The sequence below is a fragment of the Oncorhynchus gorbuscha genome, linkage group LG06, assembly GCF_021184085.1.
Source record: "Oncorhynchus gorbuscha isolate QuinsamMale2020 ecotype Even-year linkage group LG06, OgorEven_v1.0, whole genome shotgun sequence".
NCBI lineage: Eukaryota > Metazoa > Chordata > Actinopteri > Salmoniformes > Salmonidae > Oncorhynchus > Oncorhynchus gorbuscha.
Genome location: NC_060178.1, coordinates 30,953,873 through 30,974,133, shown reverse-complemented (window position 1 = coordinate 30,974,133; position 20,261 = coordinate 30,953,873). Strand labels below are relative to the sequence as shown.

Here is a 20,261-nt window from a genome sequence, read left to right as displayed (position 1 = left end):
ATAGAGGAGTAGAGAGGGGATAGAAGAGTAGAGGGGAGAAAGAGAGTAGAGAGGGGATAGAAAAGTAGAGATAGGATAGAAGAGTAAAGAGGGGATAGAAGAGTGGAGAGGGGAGAAAGATAGTATAAAGGGGATATAAGAGTCGAGAGGGGATAGAAAATATGAGAGGGGTAGAAGAGTAAAGAGGGGATAGAAGAGTAGAGAGGGGATAGAAGAGTAGAGAGGGGATAGAAAAGCAGAGAGGGGATAGAAGAGAAGAGAGAGGAAAAAGATAGTAGAGAGGGGATAGAAGAGTAGAGAGGGGAGAAAGAGAGTAGAGAGGGGATAGAAGAGTAGAGAGGGGGTAGAAGAGTAGAGAGGGGATAGAAGAGTAGAGAGGGTATAGAAGAGTAGAGATGGAAGAGGAAAGCCAGGAAGATCAGTGTAGTTGACAGATAGAGGCAGCAGCACCAAGCATTCCCAACAGATAATCACATAGTACACACAGAACAGCCCTGTCGCCTCCTCTTTATTATGAGTGTGTAAGTGAATGTGAGGTAAAAGTGAATGTGGTTGTGTGTACCTGGTACACAGCCTGTTCACACTGTTTGTCTTTCTGGGCTTTCTTCTCCATCTCCTCCCTCTGTTTGATGTCATAGATGAGCTGGAACAGGTCCCGGAGGTCCAGGATCACTGGTTCTGCCTGGGAGGTGGAGAGGAAGTAGAACACTGTTATAGCTCTGTGGGTAACCAACCAGGTCACCCCTGATACAAGTCAGTATTCGACGTTCATCTATGGCTGAGGACGTCGGGAGAAAGACGTGAAAACCCGCCTCTAGGGGCAACAGTGAGCACTGTTACTTTCAAATAGGTTTCAGTTTTTCTGGGGCGTTATGGATGGGCTCGGGGATTGAGAGTGAATACCTTAACCCTTACCTTTACCATTCAGAGTTAATGCCTAATGTTAACCTTAAACAAAAATGTGACTTTTGGAACAACTTTGAAATGTTTGAGAAACATGGATGAACGTCTAATTCTGACGTGAGACTGTGAGAGCTGGTTTTAACACACACACACGTATAGAGGCATATACAGGCTGGCGCACACTCTCACACACACAAGCATGTGCATACACACACACACACACACACACACACACACACACACACACACACACACACACACACACACACACACACACACACACACACACACACACACACACACACACACACACACACACACACACACACACACACACACACACACACACACACACACACACACACACACACACACACCTCACAGTGTAATAAAGCATTAGGATGTGAGGTCTTAGTTTCACTATGAACAGATTCGGAGCAGAGAGCTGGGGATTCTGAGGGGTGAGCCTGGGGAACAATGAAATATAGATCATGTTTAATATTTGATCGAGGCATAACAGGGAGTTCCCAGACTGTGTTCGGACATCACCAGTACAGTGTTGCGTTCCAACATGTTCCTACTTCCTTCCTACCCCATCTGAACTCTGATTCAGTCTTCGATAAATCATGTGGTGTGGGGGTCTCAATCTCTTCTCTCCTTTCCTCTCTCGCACTTTCCCTGTTCCCTCTCTCTTCTCCCTGTATATAATTAGTAGTGAACAGACATCTCTCTTGTCGTCTCTGTCCTCAGAAAGCACTACAGGGACGGAACTCTCCTAGCACACCCAGAGGAGTACATGGCAGCTTGCTGGGTTGTTCTGTTTCCCAGGGCGCCAGGTCAGTTCCTGGGAGGATTGACGGGTCGTTAGGGGTGATGACACACTCACACACTCATCGAGTCGCCACGGGAAATCAATATGGGCAGCAGAGAGCAGAGACAGCCTCACACAAAACACAGACACGAGACACAGACAGCAACAACACAAGAGAGAATATAGACACACACACAGCAGAGCAGACGGGGCTCTCTGTCTGTAGAGGGCTGATTCAAGGACCAGTATCTTAATGTGAACAGGACAATGTTCCCTGCGGCAAGCAGAGGACAATGGAGAGTCATGGACAACAGAAAAGCACACAAAGGCACGTACACACACACACACACACACACACACACACACACTGTGTGGTACTCACAGACTGTGCTGTCTTGATGGCTACGAAGCGGTGGTTGCCCTCTTTCCCACAGACATAACCAAAGGCTCGGTGGTCTGTGATGTCCTTGGCGATGTAAGAGATCTCATGGACCGCATGGTGGTGCTGGAGGACCTGAGAGAGACCAGGCAGAGAAACACAGTCAGAGACTGGACCCTTGATCTAGAGATAAAATGAAGAGAGGAAAGAAGGGAGGAGAGAGAAGAGAGAGAGAAGAGAGAGAGAGAAGGGAGAGAGAGAGGAGAGAGAGAAGAGAGAGAGAGAGAGAAGAGAGAGAGGAGAGAGAGAGAGAGAAGGGAGAGAGGAGAGAGAGAGGAGAGAGAGAGGAGAGAGGAGAGAGGAGAGAGGAGAGAGGAGAGAGGAGAGAGGAGGGAGAGGATCTGGCAGTACTTATTTTCAGAGCTCAGACAGCTCTCAGCAGGAAATGGCCCTCACACACCCCTTGCCAAATTGAGGACAGACGGAGGGAGACAGTCACACTATTCCCTGTGAGCCTCTGTTGTGTTGTTCTGCCAGGCAGGAAGAAGGGGGATTAGACCTCCTCAACCCACACACAGACACACACACACACACACACACATACCCGCCTGCTCGTTTAACAGTCTTTAGTTCCCCTGCTCTCCCCAGTTTAGCCAGAGCGTTTGCGCCAGGGAGGGATGGCTGTGCCCATGGCAGATGGCACTGGTTGTCCCAGAGAACGGGAGACGGGACTGACTCTACCCACACACTCACGCATACTTACACTGACTTCCAAACACACACAAGCACACATAGCACGCTCAAACATGCATACCGATGCCACACATACACGCACACACATCCGTGTACGTGTGTGTGTGTGTGTGTGTGTGTGTGTGTGTGTGTGTGTGTGTGTGTGTGTGTGTGTGTGTGTGTGTGTGTGTGTGTGTGTGTGTGTGTGTGTGTGTGTGTGTGTGTGTGTGTGTGTGTGTGTGTGTGTGTGTGTGAGTGTAAATGGCAAAGACAGTCGCGTCGCTGCAGGCAGTGGAGTTGATCATTTCATCTGCTCACTGGATGTGTCACTACAGGCAGAGGCAATCTCAGAACGCAGCACTGACACCCAAAACACAGAGATATGTATCTGTCAACCCCACACAGAGCTCTGACAGTACAGAGCATCCGGCAGCAGCTACAGTGGTAGGAGACAGATGCCGTGTGTGTGTGACTGATGCCTTCTATATTTAATAAGGAGGCTGATGATTGTCATCACACCCATTGACTGACCTAACAATAATAAGAGCCCCTCCCCTCCAATAACCAAGCCAGCAGGAGAGGCCCCGGGACCACACACACACACACACACACACACACACACACACACACACACACACACACACACACACACACACACACACACACACACACACACACACACACACACACACACACACACACACACACACTCAGGACGTACGCACGCCCACACAAACATACACGCACGTCCCGTGCCGGTAGATTGAACCCAGGTTTCTCGTCCGAGGCTGAGGCTGGAGAGGGGTTGACATACGAAACCTTTCCTTTCTCTCTTAAAGGCCTCTCCCTCTCTCCACCCCTCCATCACCACGGTGACCATGACGGAGAGAGAGCGAGAACACGGGCACCCGCCCTCTGTGGGGACGGGGGAGAGATTAATGTTCCCTCGCTCGTCTTCTCTATCCGCCACGACCTTCCCTCTTCTGTGAGAGAAGCTCATCCATCCATCCGTCCATAAGGGGGGTTGGGGGATGTAAGCAATATGGCTGCAGTGTGGGAGGTAGAGAGGCAAGGCCACACACACACACAAACACACTCACACACCGTGGCACCCTGCACACAGAGAAAGACAGACTGCACTGATATCAGACGATAAACCAGGTTTGTATTCTGATCTACTTAGGAGGTTTCAATTAGGTCCTCCTGATTTCCCCCGGGACTCTTTAGAGCGGCCTCATTAACAAGCCCACCTGTCCCCCTGGACCAATACCACACACACACACACACACACACACACACACACACACACACACACACACACACACACACACACACACACACACACACACACACACACACACACACACACACACACACACACACACACACACACACACACACACACCTTTAAAACTCACCCCAAACTTCTCATCAAAGATCTTGATCCCTCCAAAGGAGACAGTTAGAAACACCTTCTGTTTGTGGTCTCCTTTAGACCGCCCTGCTGCTGCTATACCCTACAGAACAGACACAAAGAGACAGTTAGAAACACCTTCTGTTTGTGGTCTCCTTTAGACCGCCCTGCTGCTGCTATACCGTACAGAACAGACACAAAGAGACAGTTAGAAACACCTTCTGTTTGTGGTCTCCATTAGACCGCCCTGCTGCTGCTATACCGTACAGAACAGACACAAAGAGACAGTTAGAAACACCTGCTGTTTGTGGTCTCCTTTAGACCGCCCTGCTGCTGCTATACCCTACAGAACAGACACAAAGAGACAGTTAGAAACACCTGCTGTTTGTGGTCTCCTTTAGACCGCCCTGCTGCTGCTATACCCTACAGAACAGACACAAAGAGACAGTTAGAAACACCTTCTGTTTGTGGTCTCCATTAGACCGCCCTGCTGCTGCTATACCGTACAGAACAGACACAAAGAGACAGTTAGAAACACCTGCTGTTTGTGGTCTCCTTTAGACCGCCCTGCTGCTGCTATACCCTACAGAACAGACACAAAGAGACAGTTAGAAACACCTGCTGTTTGTGGTCTCCTTTAGACCGCCCTGCTGCTGCTATACCCTACAGAACAGACACAAAGAGACAGTTAGAAACACCTTCTGTTTGTGGTCTCCATTAGACCGCCCTGCTGCTGCTATACCGTACAGAACAGACACAAAGAGACAGTTAGAAACACCTGCTGTTTGTGGTCTCCTTTAGACCGCCCTGCTGCTGCTATACCCTACAGAACAGACACAAAGAGACAGTTAGAAACACCTGCTGTTTGTGGTCTCCTTTAGACCGCCCTGCTGCTGCTATACCGTACAGAACAGACACAAAGAGACAGTTAGAAACACCTGCTGTTTGTGGTCTCCTTTAGACCGCCCTGCTGCTGCTATACCCTACAGAACAGACACAAAGAGACAGTTAGAAACACCTGCTGTTTGTGGTCTCCTTTAGACCGCCCTGCTGCTGCTATACCGTACAGAACAGACACAAAGAGACAGGATATAGACACACACACACACGTCTACTTACTGTAAATGGAGAAAAGCAGCGAGGAGGAGGAAAGAGCAGAAGTGTGTGTGTGTGTGTGTGTGTGTGTGTGTGTGTGTGTGTGTGTGTGTGTGTGTGTGTGTGTGTGTGTGTGTGTGTGTGTGTGTGTGTGTGTGTGTGTGTGTGTGTGTGTGTGTGTGCGTGTGCGTGTGCGTGTCAGGGTTTCCGCTAGCCAGTAATAGCTGGCCTTTGTCTGATTAAAAAAAATAGAGAAGCAGATCAATAAAATTAGCGCCGGCCAATTGTCCAGTCGACGTAAATACCAAAATACCAGTCGATGTAAATACATTTGACTGGTCATGCTTATCGGTCTACAGGTTCATTTGCATAATTTTGTGGAATTAAATTAGCGCGTGTGTACAGTCTATTCGTTATGTATCTTAGCACACGGGTACAGAATACATATACAGAGCCTTCGAGGGGAAAATCTGTCTTCCGGCAGCATCTGTGATGTGTTCTAAACAACAGGGAACTCTGAAAAAGACCCGCTCAAAATCTGTTTTATCCAGCCTAGGACTACTGGATGAATGAATCTGGGATCTATCGTCCCAACTGGCTCAGAGTCTGTTTGGAATAGGCTATTTTTTTGTCGATAAGCTGACCAAAGCCTTGACATATGCTAGTTATTTTGCTGTTCGTTACTCGTCTTGTTGGCTGAGGAAAAGTACATGTGGACAGTTATTCTAACATGTTCAAAGTGCACATCAGATTTTGGTAAGAAGGACCACAAGCCGTTGCATCCTCCACTTGCATGTTCTGTTCAGATGAATTAGCATAGTTTCAATGTGATTTGTTTCATTCTGAGCACCGTGGGTGGACGCTCTAATCAGGTTATAATCAGGCTCCGGTAAATTTCTCAAATGTCCGGTAAATTAAAATGTTGCCGGTCAAATGTCTGGAAACCCTGGTGTGTATTGCCTGTCTGGATGAGCAAATTGGGAAACAAGTTGATCAATGCACCGTTTGCCTCTGCTCCTCACCTCTTCTCTCCTCACCTCTCCTCACCCCTCACCTCTTCTCTCCTCGCCTCTCCTCACCCCTCACCTCTCCTCACCCCTCACCTCTTCTCTCCTCGCCTCTCCTCACCCCTCACCTCTCCTCACCCCTCTCTTCTTCTCACCCTTCACTTCTCCTCACCCTTCACTTCTCCTCACCTTCACCTCTTCTCTCCTCACCCCTCACCTCTCCTCACCCCTCACCTCTCCTGACCCTTCACTTCTCCTCACATTCACCTCTTCTCTCCTCACCCCTCTCTTCTCCTCACCTTCACCTCTTCTCTCCTCACCCCTCACCTCTCCTCACCCCTCACCTCTCCTCACCCCTCTCTTCTCTTCACCCCTCACCTCTCCTCACCCTTCACTTCTCCTCACCCTTCACTTCTCCTCACCTTCACCTCTTCTCTCTTCACCCCTCACCTCTCCTCATCCTTCACTTATCTTCACCTCTCTCCTCTCCTCACCGCTCATCCCTCACTTCTCCTCACCCCTCACTTCTCCTCACCTCCTCATCCTTCACTTCTCTTCACCCGTCTCCTCTCCTCACCGCTCACCCCTCACTTCTCCTCACCCCTCACCTCTCCTCACCTCTCCTCTCCTCACCCCTCTCTTCACCTCATCCTTCACTTCTCCTCACCCCTCTCTTCTCCTCACCCCTCCTCACCTTACATCTCCTCACCCCTCACCTTTCCTCACCTTTCCTCACCTCTCCTCACCTTTCCTCACCCCTCCTCACCCCTCCTCACCCCTCACCTTTTTCCACACCTTCCTTCCATCATACAATTACCCAGCATGTTAAATGAGATAGGAGCCTAAATCACGATCCTCACCCTCCCCTCTCTCCCCTATCTTCTCTCCCTCATCTCCACCTCATTATGCTCCATTATTACCCTAGACCCCTTCCCCCTCATTCCCTGTCCTCGGGGTAAAACACACACACACTCACCTTGAGCTTCATCATGGAGTCTTGACAGAGTTTGTCTCCCCTTGCGGCTGTGACTTCATCCAGACCGATGAGTTTAGCCTTGTAGCGAACGCCATCCCCCTTAAACCGCCTGATCAACCCGGCCTCGCTACGATCCTGCCCTGAGAGACAGAGAGACACAAACACAGAGTCAATACAGTACAATACGGCCTCGCTACGATCCTGCCCTGAGAGACAGAGAGACCCAAACACAGAGTCAATACAGTACAATACGGCCTCGCTACGATCTTGCCCTGAGAGACAGAGAGACACAAACACAGAGTCAATACAGTACAATACGGCCCCGCTACGATCCTGCCCTGAGAGACAGCGAGACACAAACACAGAGTCAATACAGTACAATACGGCCTCGCTACGATCCTGCCCTGAGAGACAGCGAGACACAAACACAGAGTCAATACAGTACAATACGGCCTCGCTACGATCCTGCCCTGAGAGACAGAGAGACACAAACACAGAGTCAATACAGTACAATACGGCCTCGCTACGATCCTGCCCTGAGAGACAGAGAGACACAAACACAGAGTCAATACAGTACAATACGGCCTCGCTACGATCCTGCCCTGAGAGACAGCGAGACACAAACACAGAGTCAATACAGTACAATAAACACACATGACTATGACCCCCATCCCTCCCTATTCTATCTCGCTATCTCTATCATCCTTCTATATTCTATCTCTATCATCCTTCTATATTATATCTCTATCCATTCTTCTATATTCTATATCTCTATCTCTATCCATCCTTCTATATTCTCTCTATCTCTATCCATCCTTCTATATTCTATCTCTCTATCTATATCCATCCTTCTATATTCTATCTCTCTATCTCTATCCATCCTTCTATATTCTCTCTATCTCTATCCATCCTTCTATATTCTATATTCTCTCTATCCATCCTTTTATATTCTATATTCTCTCTATCTCTATCCATCCTTCTATATTCTATCTCTCTATCTCTATCCATCCTTCTATATTCTCTCTATCTCTATCCATCCTTCTATATTCTATATTCTCTCTATCCATCCTTCTATATTCTATATTCTCTCTATCTCTATCCATCCCTCCCTATTCTATCTCTCTATCTCTATCCATCCTTCTATATTCTATCTCTCTATCTCTATCCATCCTTCTATATTCTATATTCTCTCTATCTCTATCCATCCTTCTATATTCTATCTCTATCCATCCTTCTCTATTCTATCTCTCTATCTCTATCCATCCTTCTATATTCTATATTCTCTCTATCCATCCTTCTATATTCTATATTCTCTCTATCCATCCTTCTATATTCTATCTCTATCCATCCTTCTCTATTCTATCTCTCTATCTCTATCCATCCTTCTATATTCTATATTCTCTCTATCCATCCTTCTATATTCTATATTCTCTCTATCCATCCTTCTATATTCTATCTCTCTATCTCTATCCATCCTTCTATATTCTATATTCTCTCTATCCATCCTTCTCTATTCTATCTCTCTATCTCTATCCATCCTTCTATATTCTATATTCTCTCTATCCATCCTTCTATATTCTATCTCTATCCATCCTTCTCTATTCTATCTCTCTATCTCTATCCATCCTTCTATATTCTATATTCTCTCTATCCATCCTTCTATATTCTATATTCTCTCTATCCATCCTTCTATATTCTATATTCTCTCTATCTCTATCCATCCTTCTATATTCTCTCTATCTCTATCCATCCTTCTATATTCTATCTCTCTATCTATATCCATCCTTCTATATTCTATCTCTCTATCTATATCCATCCTTCTATATTCTCTCTATCTCTATCCATCCTTCTATATTCTATATTCTCTCTATCCATCATTTTATATTCTATATTCTCTCTATCTCTATCCATCCTTCTATATTCTATCTCTCTATCTCTATCCATCCTTCTATATTCTCTCTATCTCTATCCATCCTTCTATATTCTATATTCTCTCTATCCATCCTTCTATATTCTATATTCTCTCTATCTCTATCCATCCCTCCCTATTCTATCTCTCTATCTCTATCCATCCTTCTATATTCTATCTCTCTATCTCTATCCATCCTTCTATATTCTATATTCTCTCTATCTCTATCCATCCTTCTATATTCTATCTCTATCCATCCTTCTCTATTCTATCTCTCTATCTCTATCCATCCTTCTATATTCTATATTCTCTCTATCCATCCTTCTATATTCTATATTCTCTCTATCCATCCTTCTATATTCTATCTCTATCCATCCTTCTCTATTCTACCTCTCTATCTCTATCCATCCTTCTATATTCTATATTCTCTCTATCCATCCTTCTATATTCTATATTCTCTCTATCCATCCTTCTATATTCTATATTCTCTCTATCTCTATCCATCCTTCTATATTCTATCTCGATCCATCCTTCTATATTCTATCTCTATCCATCCTTCTATATTCTATATTCTCTCTATCCATCCTTCTATATTCTATATTCTCTCTATCTCTATCCACCCTTCTCTATTCTATCTCTATCCATCCTTCTATATTCTATCTCTATCCATCCTTCTATATTCTATCTCTCTATCTCTATCCATCCTTCTATATTCTATCTCTATCCATCCTTCTATATTCTATATTCTCTCTATCTCTATCCATCCTTCTATATTCTATATTCTCTCTATCCATCCTTCTATATTCTATATTCTCTCTATCCATCCTTCTATATTCTATCTCTATCCATCCTTCTCTATTCTATCTCTCTATCTCTATCCATCCTTCTATATTCTATATTCTCTCTATCCATCCTTCTATATTCTATATTCTCTCTATCCATCCTTCTATATTCTATATTCTCTCTATCTCTATCCATCCTTCTATATTCTATCTCGATCCATCCTTCTATATTCTATCTCTATCCATCCTTCTATATTCTATATTCTCTCTATCCATCCTTCTATATTCTATATTCTCTCTATCTCTATCCACCCTTCTCTATTCTATCTCTATCCATCCTTCTATATTCTATCTCTATCCATCCTTCTATATTCTATCTCTCTATCTCTATCCATCCTTCTATATTCTATCTCTATCCATCCTTCTATATTCTATCTCTCTATCTCTATCCATCCTTCTATATTCTATCTCTATCCATCCTATATTCTATCTCTCTATCTCTATCCATCCTTCTCTATTCTATCTCTCTATCTCTATCCACCCTTCTATATTCTATCTCTCTATCTCTATCCATCCTTCTATATTCTATCTCTCTATCTCTATCCATCCTTCTATATTCTATCTCTCTATCTCTATCCATCCTTCTCTATTCTATCTCTATCCATCCTTCTATATTCTATCTCTCTATCTCTATCCATCCTTCTCTATTCTATCTCTATCCATCCTTCTCTATTCTATCTCTCTATCTCTATCCATCCTTCTATATTCTATCTCTCTATCTATCCTTCTATATTCTATCTCTCTATCTCTATCCATCCTTCTATATTCTATCTCTCTATCTCTATCCATCCTTCTATATTCTATCTCTCTATCTCTATCCATCCTTCTCTATTCTATCTCTCTATCTCTATCCATCCTTCTCTATTCTATCTCTCTATCTCTATCCATCCTTCTCTATTCTATCTCTCTATCTATATCCATCCCTCCCTATTATATCTCTCTATCTCTATCCATCCTTCTCTATTCTATCTCTCTATCTCTATCCATCCTTCTCTATTCTATCTCTCTATCTCTATCCATCCCTCCCTATTCTATCTCTCTATCTCTATCCATCCTTATCTATTCTATCTCTCTATCTCTATCCATCCTTCTCTATTCTATCTCTCTATCTCTATCCATCCTTCTCTATTCTATCTCTATCCATCCTTCTCTATTCTATCTCTATCCATCCTTCTCTATTCTATCTCTATCCATCCTTCTCTATTCTATCTCTATCCATTCCTCCCTATTCTATCTCTATCCATCCTTCTCTATTCTATCTCTATCCATCCCTCCCTATTCTATCTCTCTATCTCTATCCATCCTTCTATATTCTATATTCTCTCTATCCATCCTTCTCTATTCTATCTCTATCATTCCTCTCTATTCTATCTCTATCATTCCTCTCTATTCTATCTCTATCATTCCTCTCTATTCTATCTCTATCATCCCTCTCTATTCTATCTCTATCATTCCTCTCTATTCTATCTCTATCATCCCTCTCTATTCTATCTCTATCATTCCTCTCTATTCTATCTCTATCATCCCTCTCTATTCTATCTCTATCATTCCTCTCTATTCTATCTCTCTATTCATCTCTCCCTATTCTATCTCTATCATCCCTCTCTATCATATCTCTATCATCCTTCCCTATTCTATCTCTCTATTCATCTCTCCCTATTCTATCTCTCTATCCATCCCATCTCTATCTCTATCCATCCCTCCCTATTCTATCTCTCTATCCATCCCATCTCTATCTCTATCCATCCCTCCCTATTCTATCTCTCTATCCATCCCATCTCTATCTCTATCCATCCCTCCCTATTCTATCTCTCTATCCATCCCATCTCTATCTCTAACCATCCCTCCCTATTCTATCTCTCTATCCATCCCATCTCTATCTCTATCCATCCCTCCCTATTCTATCTCTCTATCCATCCCATCTCTACCTCTATCCACCCCTACCCATTCCCTCTCTGAATGATGGTGTGACATGTTGTTCTAATCTCCTCTCTCTTTCTGTTTCCCCTCTCTTCTCACACTCTCTATTATCTATGTGTGTAGTGTGTATTGAGTGTGTGTACTAGTGTGTTTGTGTGTGTTGTCCTCGCTCCTCTCTCTATGTTATCTCCTGTGGTTAGTAAAGTACTCCTCACAGACAACAGAGTGGGAGGGAGGGAGGATGATAATTAAGAAAATTCCCAAAGTTGAGAAAAGCTTTGACAATGTACACACTCAGTGAACATAGCCTTGCTATTGAGAGATGCCGCAGAAGGCACAACTGGCTCTCGAGAGCACACTGCCCACAAAATGAGGTGGAAACTGAGTTGCACTTCCTAACCTCCTGCCAAATGTATGACCATATTAGAGACACGTGCAGTTGAAGTCAGAAGTATACATACACCTTAGCCAAGTACATTTAAACTCAGTTTTTCACAATTCCTGACATTTAATCCTAGTAAAAATTCCCTCTTTTAGGTCAGTTAGGATCCCCACTTTATTTTAAGAATGTGAAATGTCAGAATAATAGAAGAGAGAATTATTTATTTCAGCTTTAATTCACACATTTATTGGGAATAATGATTTATTTCAGCTTCTGGGTCAGAGGTTTACATACACTCAAATAGTATTTGGTAGCATTGCCTTTAAATTGTTTAACTTGGGTCAAAATGTTTCAGGTAGCCTTCCACAAGTTTCCCACAATAAGTTGGATGAATTTTGGCCCATTCCTCCTGACAGAGTTGGGGTAACTGAGTCTGGTTTGTAGGCCTCCTTGCTCACACACGCTTTTTCAGTTCTGCCCACAAATTTTCTATAGGATTGAGGTCAGGGCTTTGTGATGACCACATCAATACCTTGACTTTGTTGTCCTTAAGCCATTTTGCCACAACTTTGAAAGTATGCTTGGGGTCATTGTCCATTTGGAAGACCCATTTGAGACCAAACTTTAACTTCCTGACTGATGTCTTGAGACGTTGCTTCAATATATCCCCATAGTTTTCGTTCCTCATGATGCCATCTATTTTGTGAAGTGCACCAGTCCCTCCTGCAGCAAAGCACCCCACAACATGATGCTGCCACCCCCGTACTTCACAGTTGGGATGGTGTTCTTTGGCTTGCAAGCCTCCCCCTTTATCCTCCAAACATAACGATGGTCATTATGGCCAAACAGTTCTATTTTTGTTTCATCAGACCAGATGACATTTCTCCAAAAAGTACGATCTTTGTCCCCATGTGCATTTGCAAACCTTAGTCTGTTATTTTTATGGTGGTTTTGGAGCAGTGGCTTCTTCCTTGCTGAGCGGCCTTTCAGGTTATGTCCATATAGGACTCGTTTTACTGTGGATATAGATACTTTTGTACCTGTTTCCTCCAGCATCTTCACAAGGTCCTTTGCTGTTGTTCTAGGTTTGATTTTCACTTTTCGCACCAACGTTCATCTCTAGGAGACAGAACGCGTCTCTTTCCTGAGCGGTATGACGGCTGCGTGGTCCCATGGTGGTTATACTTGCGTACTATTGTTTGTACAGATGAACATGGTACCTTGAGGCATTTGGAAATTGCTCCCAAGGATGAACCAGACTTGTGGAGTTCTTGGTTGACATCTTTTGATCTTCCCATCATGTCAAGCAAAGAGGCAAAGAGTTTGAAGGTAGGGCTTGAAATACATCCACAAGTACACCTCTTCTGGAATTTTCCAAGCTGTTTAAAAGGCACAGTCAACTTAGTGCATGTACATTTCTGACCCACTGGAATTGTGATACAGTGAATTATAAGTGAAATAATCTGTCTGTAAACAATTTTTCGAAAAATGACTTGTGTCATGCACAAAGTAGATGTCCTAAGCGACTCCTAAGAAATTTGTGGAGTGGTTGAAAAACAAGTTTTAATGACTCCAACCTAAGTGTATGTAAACTTCCGACTTCAACTGTATTTCCCTCAGATTACACAGACCAACAAAGAATTCTAAAACTAATCCAATTTTGATAAACTCCCATATTTAATAGGTGAATACCACAGTTACCATCACAGCAGCAAGATTTGCAAACTGTTGACAAAAGAAAATGGCAACCAGTGAATAAACACTACATGGTCTTCCTTATGGTGTAACTGTAATTTGACAGCCAGCCAAACCATTTAAAAAGAAACTGAATCATTGTCAGGATTCCAGAAACCTCCAGTGTTTTATTGATGAACGTGAAAAAGCTTTCAAATGCTTTTACAATGATTGCAGGAGATGACCAGCAGTGCAGAAACCGTTCTCAACAATGACTCTTAACTAAATTCATTCCTGGTTCCCTTTTCAGCACCAAAGAAAAATCGCAAGTTAGATGTCGTTAAATAGAATGGCCACCGGGTGGACAATATCAATATGAACATACAGTGCAGCGTAAAGTATTCAGACTTCTTGACTTTTTCCACATTTTGTTACGTTACAGCTTTGTTCTAAAATGGATTCAAAAGTTGTTTTTCCCTCATCAATCTACACACAATACCCCATAACGACAAAACAAAGCCAGGTTTTTAGAAATGCTTTTAAATGTATTAAAAAAAACTGAAATATCACATTCAAATAAGTATTCAGACCCTTTACTCAGTATATTGTTGAAGCACCTTTGGCAGCGACTTTCAAGTCTTCTTTGGTGTGACGCTATTCAAGACCTCTTGACTTTTTACACATTTTCTTATGTTGATAACGTTATTCTAAAATGGATTAAATGTTTTTTCCCTCATCAAACTACATACAATACCTCATAATGACAAAGCAAAAACAGCTTTTTAACAATTTTGGCAAATAAAAAACAACAACTGAAATATCACATTTCCATAAGTATTCAGACCCTTTACTCAGTACTTTGTTGAAGCACCTTTGGCAGCGATTACAGGCTCAAGTCTTCTTGGATATGACGCTAAAATTCTATAGCATTTGCCTAATTTCAGTTTATGTTACCAAACAAGCAATTCATAGTGTAAAGAATCATTGTACAATCTACAGTGCATTCGGGAAAGACCTCTTGACTTTTTACACATTTTCTTATGTTGCTTACGTCATTCTAAAATTGATTAAATAGTTTTTTCCCTCATCAATCTACATACAATACCCCATAATGACAAAGCAAAAACAGATTTTTATAAATTTTTGCAAATAAAAAACAACTACTGAAATATCAAATATTCAGACCCTTTACTCAGTACTTTGTTGAAGCAACTTTGGCAGCGATTACAGCCTCAAGTCTTCTTGGGTATGACGCTACAAGCTTGGCAAACCTGTATTTGGGGAGTTTCTCCCATTCTTCTCTGCAGATCCTCTCAAGCGATGTCTCTCTAGAGATGTTCGATGGTTTCAAGTCCAGGCTCTGTCTGGGCCACTCAAGGACATTCAGAGACTTGTTCCGAAGCTACTTCTGCGTAGTCTTGGCTGTGTGCTTAGGGTCGTTGTCCTGTTGGAAGGTGAACCTTCGTACTGAGCACTCTGGAGCAGGTTTTCATCAAGAATCTCTCTGTATTTTGCTCTGTACATCTTTCCCTTGATCCTGACTAGTCTCCCAGTCCCAGCCACTGAAAAACATCCCCACAGCATGATGCTGCCACCATGCTTCACCGTAGGGATGGTGCCAGGTTTCCTCCAGACGTGACGCTTGGCATTCAGACTGAAGAGTTCAATCTTGGTTTCATCAGACCAAATAATCTTGTTTCTCATGGTCAGAGTCCTTTAGGTGCCTTTTGGCAAACTCCAACCAGGCGGTCATGTGCCTTTTACTGAAGAGTGGCTTCCGTCTGGCCACTCTACCATAAGTGTGCAGTGCTGCAGAGATGGTTGTTTTTCTGGAAAGTTCTCCCATCTCCACAGAGGAACTCTAGAGCTCTATCAGAGTGACCATCAGGTTCTTGGTCACCTCCCTGACCAAGGCCCTTCTCCCCCGATTGCTCAGTTTGGAAAAGCTGCCAACTCTAGGAAGAATCTTAGTGGTTCCAAACTTCTTCCATTTAAGGTGGAGGCAAATGAAGGGGGCCACTGTGTTCTTCATTTAAGATTAAAGGAGGCCACTGTGTTCTTGGGGACCTTCAATGCTGCAGACATTTGTTGATACCCTTCCCCAGATCTGTGACTCGACACAATCCTGTCTCAGAGCTCTACAGACAATTCCTTCGACCTCATGGCTTGGTTTCTGCTCTGACATACCACTGTCAACTGTAGGACCTTTTATAGACAGGTGTTTGCCTTTCCAAATCATGTCCAATCAATTCAATTTACCACAGGTGGACTCCAATCAATTCTTTGAAACATCTCAAGGATGATCAATGGAAACAGGATGCACCTGAGCTCAATTTCGAGTCTGATAGCAAAGGGTCTGAATACTTATGTAAATAAGGCATTTCTGTTTAAAACATTTTATACATTTCTAAATTTCTAAAAACCTGTTTTTGCTTTGTCATTATGGAGTAGTGTGTAGATTGATAAGGGACATTTAAAAAAAAAAACAATTTTAAAATAAGGCTGGTAACATAACAAAATGTGTAAAAAGTGAAAAGGTCTGAATACTGTCTGAATGCATTGCAGTCCCTGAACGAGGCAGAGCAAATAGCATTGTAAATAAAACTCATGTATGTTTATTTATTTTCCCTTTTGTACTTAAACTCTTCAATATTTTTACAACACTGTACATCGCCACAATATAACGTTCAAAATGCCTCTATTCTTTTCTAGCAGTGTAATGTTTACTGTTTATGTATGGTTGTTTATTTCCCTGTTATTCGTTATCTATTTCACTTGCTTTGGCAATGTATGTTTTTCCCGTGCCAATAAAGCCCTTTTGAATTGAATTGTGAGAGAGAACGAGAGAGACCCTCAGGGGATGAGACTTTAGCCTGATCTGTCGCAGCTCTCTCAGGACCTTAGTCCAGTTCCATCACTCTGAGATGAAACACCACACACATACGATAGGCAAGCACTGGGTACCGGGGGGGGGGGGTTAGAGTTTCAGTGCCTTGCTGAAGAGACCAGCGGCAGTAGGTACTGATTACAGAAACCCTCCAGCCCTGAGATTCAAACCGCCAATAAATCCATTTGCTGGGCTAACTCTGGAACCTAAATCCAATAAAATCAAATCAAATGTTATTGGTCACATACACATGGTTAGCGGATATTATTGCGAGTGTAGCGAAAAGCTTATGCTCCTAGATGCGACAGTGGAGCAGTATCTAACAGGTAATATCTAACAATTCCACAAGAAAACCTAATACGCCCAATCTAGTAAAGGAATGGGATGAGAATAGATAAGTGTAAAATACAGGGGGGCAAAAAAGTATTTAGTCAGCCACCAATTGTGTAAGTTCTCCCACTTAAAAAGATGAGAGAGGCCTGTAATTTTCATCATAGGTACACTTCAACTATGACAGACAAAATGAGAAATAAATCCAGAAAATCACATTGTAGGATTTTTAATGAATTTATTTGCAAATTATGGTGGAAAATAAGTATTTTGTCAATAACAAAAGTTTATCTCAAGTTTATTCTGTAAGTCTTCACAAGGTTTTCACACACTCTTGCTGGTATTTTGGCCCATTCCTCCATGCAGATCTCCTCTAGAGCAGTGATGTTTTGGGGCTGTTGCTGGGCAACACGGACTTTCAACTCCCTCCAAAGATTTTCTATGGGGTTGAGATCTGGAGACTGGCTAGGCCACTCCAGGACATTAAAATGCTTCTTACGAAGCCACTCCTTCGTTGCCTGGGCAGTGTGTTTGGGATCATTGTCATGCTGAAAGACCCAACTACATTTCATCTTCAATGCCCTTGCTGATGGAAGGAGGTTTTCACTCAAAATCTCACGATACATGGCCCCATTCATTCTTTCCTTTACACGGATCAGTCATCATGGTCCCTTTGCAGAAAAACAGCCCCAAAGCATGATGTTTCCACCCCCATGATTCACAGTAGGTATGGTGTTCTTTGGATGCAACTCAGCATTCTTTGTCCTCCAAACACGACGAGTTGAGTTTTTAACAAAAAGTTATATTTTGGTTTCATCTGACCATATGACATTCTCCCAATCTTCTTCTGGATCATACAAACGCTCTCTAGCAAACTTCAGACGGGCCTGGACATGTACTGGCTTAAGCAGGGGGATACGTCTGGATCTGCAGGATTTGAGTCCCTGGCGGCGTAGTGTGTTACTGATGGTAGGCTTTGTTACTTTGGTCCCAGCTCTCTGCAGGTCATTCACTAGGTCCCCCTGTGTGGTTCTGGGATTTTTGCTCACCGTTCTTGTGATCATTTTGACCCCACGAGGTGACGTCTTGCGTGGAGCCCCAGATCGAGGGAGATTATCACTGGTTTTGTATGTCTTCCATTTCCTAATAATTGCTCCCACAGTTGATTTCTTCAAACCAAGCTGCTTACCTATTGCAGATTCAGTCTTCCCAGCCTGGTGCAGGTCTACATCTTTGTTTCTGGTGTCCTTTGACATGGGGTGGTAGCATCATGTTGCGGGGGTGCTTTGCTGCAGGAGAGACTGGTGCACTTCACAAAATAGATTATTATGAGTTTGGAAAATGATGGGGATATATTGAATATATATATTGAAGCAACATCTCAAGACATCAGTCAGGAAGTTAAAGCTTGGTTGCAAATGGGTCTTTCAAATGGACAATGTCCCAAAGCATACTTTCAAAGTTGTGGCAAAATGGCTTAAGGTCAACAAAGTCAAGGTATCGGAGTGGCCATCACAAAGCCCTGACCTCAAACCTATAGAACATTTGTGGGCAAGGAGGCCTACAAACCTGACTCGGTTACACCAGCTCTGTCAGAAGGAATGGGCCAAAATTCACGAGTGGTGATCTTGACTGACCTAAGACAGGGCATTTTTACTAGGATTAAGGTATATGTAAACTTCCGACTTCAACTGTCAATATAAGATCAGTAATGCGAGATATGTAAACATTTTTAAAGTGGCATTATTATAGTGACTAGTGTTCCATTTATTAAAGTGGCCAATGATTTCAAGTCTGTAGGTTGGCAGCTGCCTCTCTGAGCTAGTGGTGCCTGTTTAACAATCTGATGACCTTGAGATTGAAAAACAGCTTCTATCTCTCTGTCCCAGCTTTGATGCACCTGTACTGACCTCACCTTCTGGATGGAAGTGGGGTGAACAAGTAGTGGCTCGGGTGGTTATTGTCCTTGATTATATTTTTTGCCTTCCTGTGACATTGGGTGGTGTAGGTGTCCTGGAGGGCAGGTAGTTTGCCCCCGGTGATGTGCTGTGCAGACCGCACCACCCTCTGGAGAGCCCTGCGGTTGTGGGCAGTGCAGTTGCCATACCAGGTGGTGATACAGCCCAACAGGATGCTCTCAATTGTGCATCTGTAAAAGTTAGTGAGGATTTTCGGGGATAAGCCACATTTTTTTCAGCCTCCTGAGGCCTCCTGCCATCTACCCACGGTTTCTGGTTTGGGAATGTTTTAACATTGGGTACATCTCCTATACACTTCCTCATAAACTCACTCCCCGAGTCAGAGTATAGGTCAATGTTTTTTGTCTGAGGCTACCGGGAACATATATATATATTTTTTAATTTTACCTTTATTTAACCAGGCAAGTCAGTTAAGAACACATTCTTATTTTCAATGACGGCCTGGGAACAGTGGGTTAACTGCCTATTCAGGGGCAGAACGACAGATTTGTACCTTGTCAGCTCGGGGGTTTGAACTCGCAACCTTCCGGTTACTAGTCCAACGCTCTAGCCACTAGGCTACGCTGCCGCCCCAGTCCACGGTACCGAAGCAGTCTTGAAGCGTGGAATCTGATTGGTCAGACAAGCGTTGGATACACCTAAGCACAGGCGCTTCCTGTTTCAGTTTCTGCCTATAGTAGGGGAGCAACAAGATGGAGTCGTGGTCAGATTTGCCAAAAGAAGGGCGGGGGAGGGCCTTGTATGTATCATGGAAGTTAGAGTAGCAGTGGTCGAGTGTGTTATTGCCCGTGTACTGCAATCGATATGCTGATAGAATTTAGGTAGCCTTGTTCTCAGATTAGCTTTGTTAAAATCCCCAGCTACAATAAATGCAGCCTCAGGATATCCAGTTTGCATAAAGTCCAGTGAAGTTCCATGATGGCCGTCTTGGTCACCGCTTACGGGGGGATATACACGGCTGTGAAGATAACGGAGGAGAATTCTCTTGGCAGATAATACGGTCGGCATTTGATTGTGAGGA

At 43.4% G+C, this 20,261-nt stretch overlaps 1 protein-coding gene across 7 annotated transcripts in view; it reads right to left on the bottom strand.

Annotated features, from left to right (window-relative positions):
* Positions 1 to 20,261, bottom strand: part of LOC124037823 (disabled homolog 1-like) — a 78,896-nt gene that overhangs the window by 45,532 nt on the left and 13,103 nt on the right. For all 7 annotated transcript variants that reach the window (XM_046352921.1, XM_046352922.1, XM_046352925.1 and 4 more), the window contains exons 3-6: positions 7,318 to 7,457; positions 4,244 to 4,342; positions 2,097 to 2,228; positions 563 to 682 (exon numbers count right to left, since the gene is read on the bottom strand). In XM_046352921.1, the coding sequence (XP_046208877.1) occupies positions 563 to 682; positions 2,097 to 2,228; positions 4,244 to 4,342; positions 7,318 to 7,457 (491 nt within the window). The remainder of the gene's footprint in view (positions 1 to 562; positions 683 to 2,096; positions 2,229 to 4,243; positions 4,343 to 7,317; positions 7,458 to 20,261) is intronic.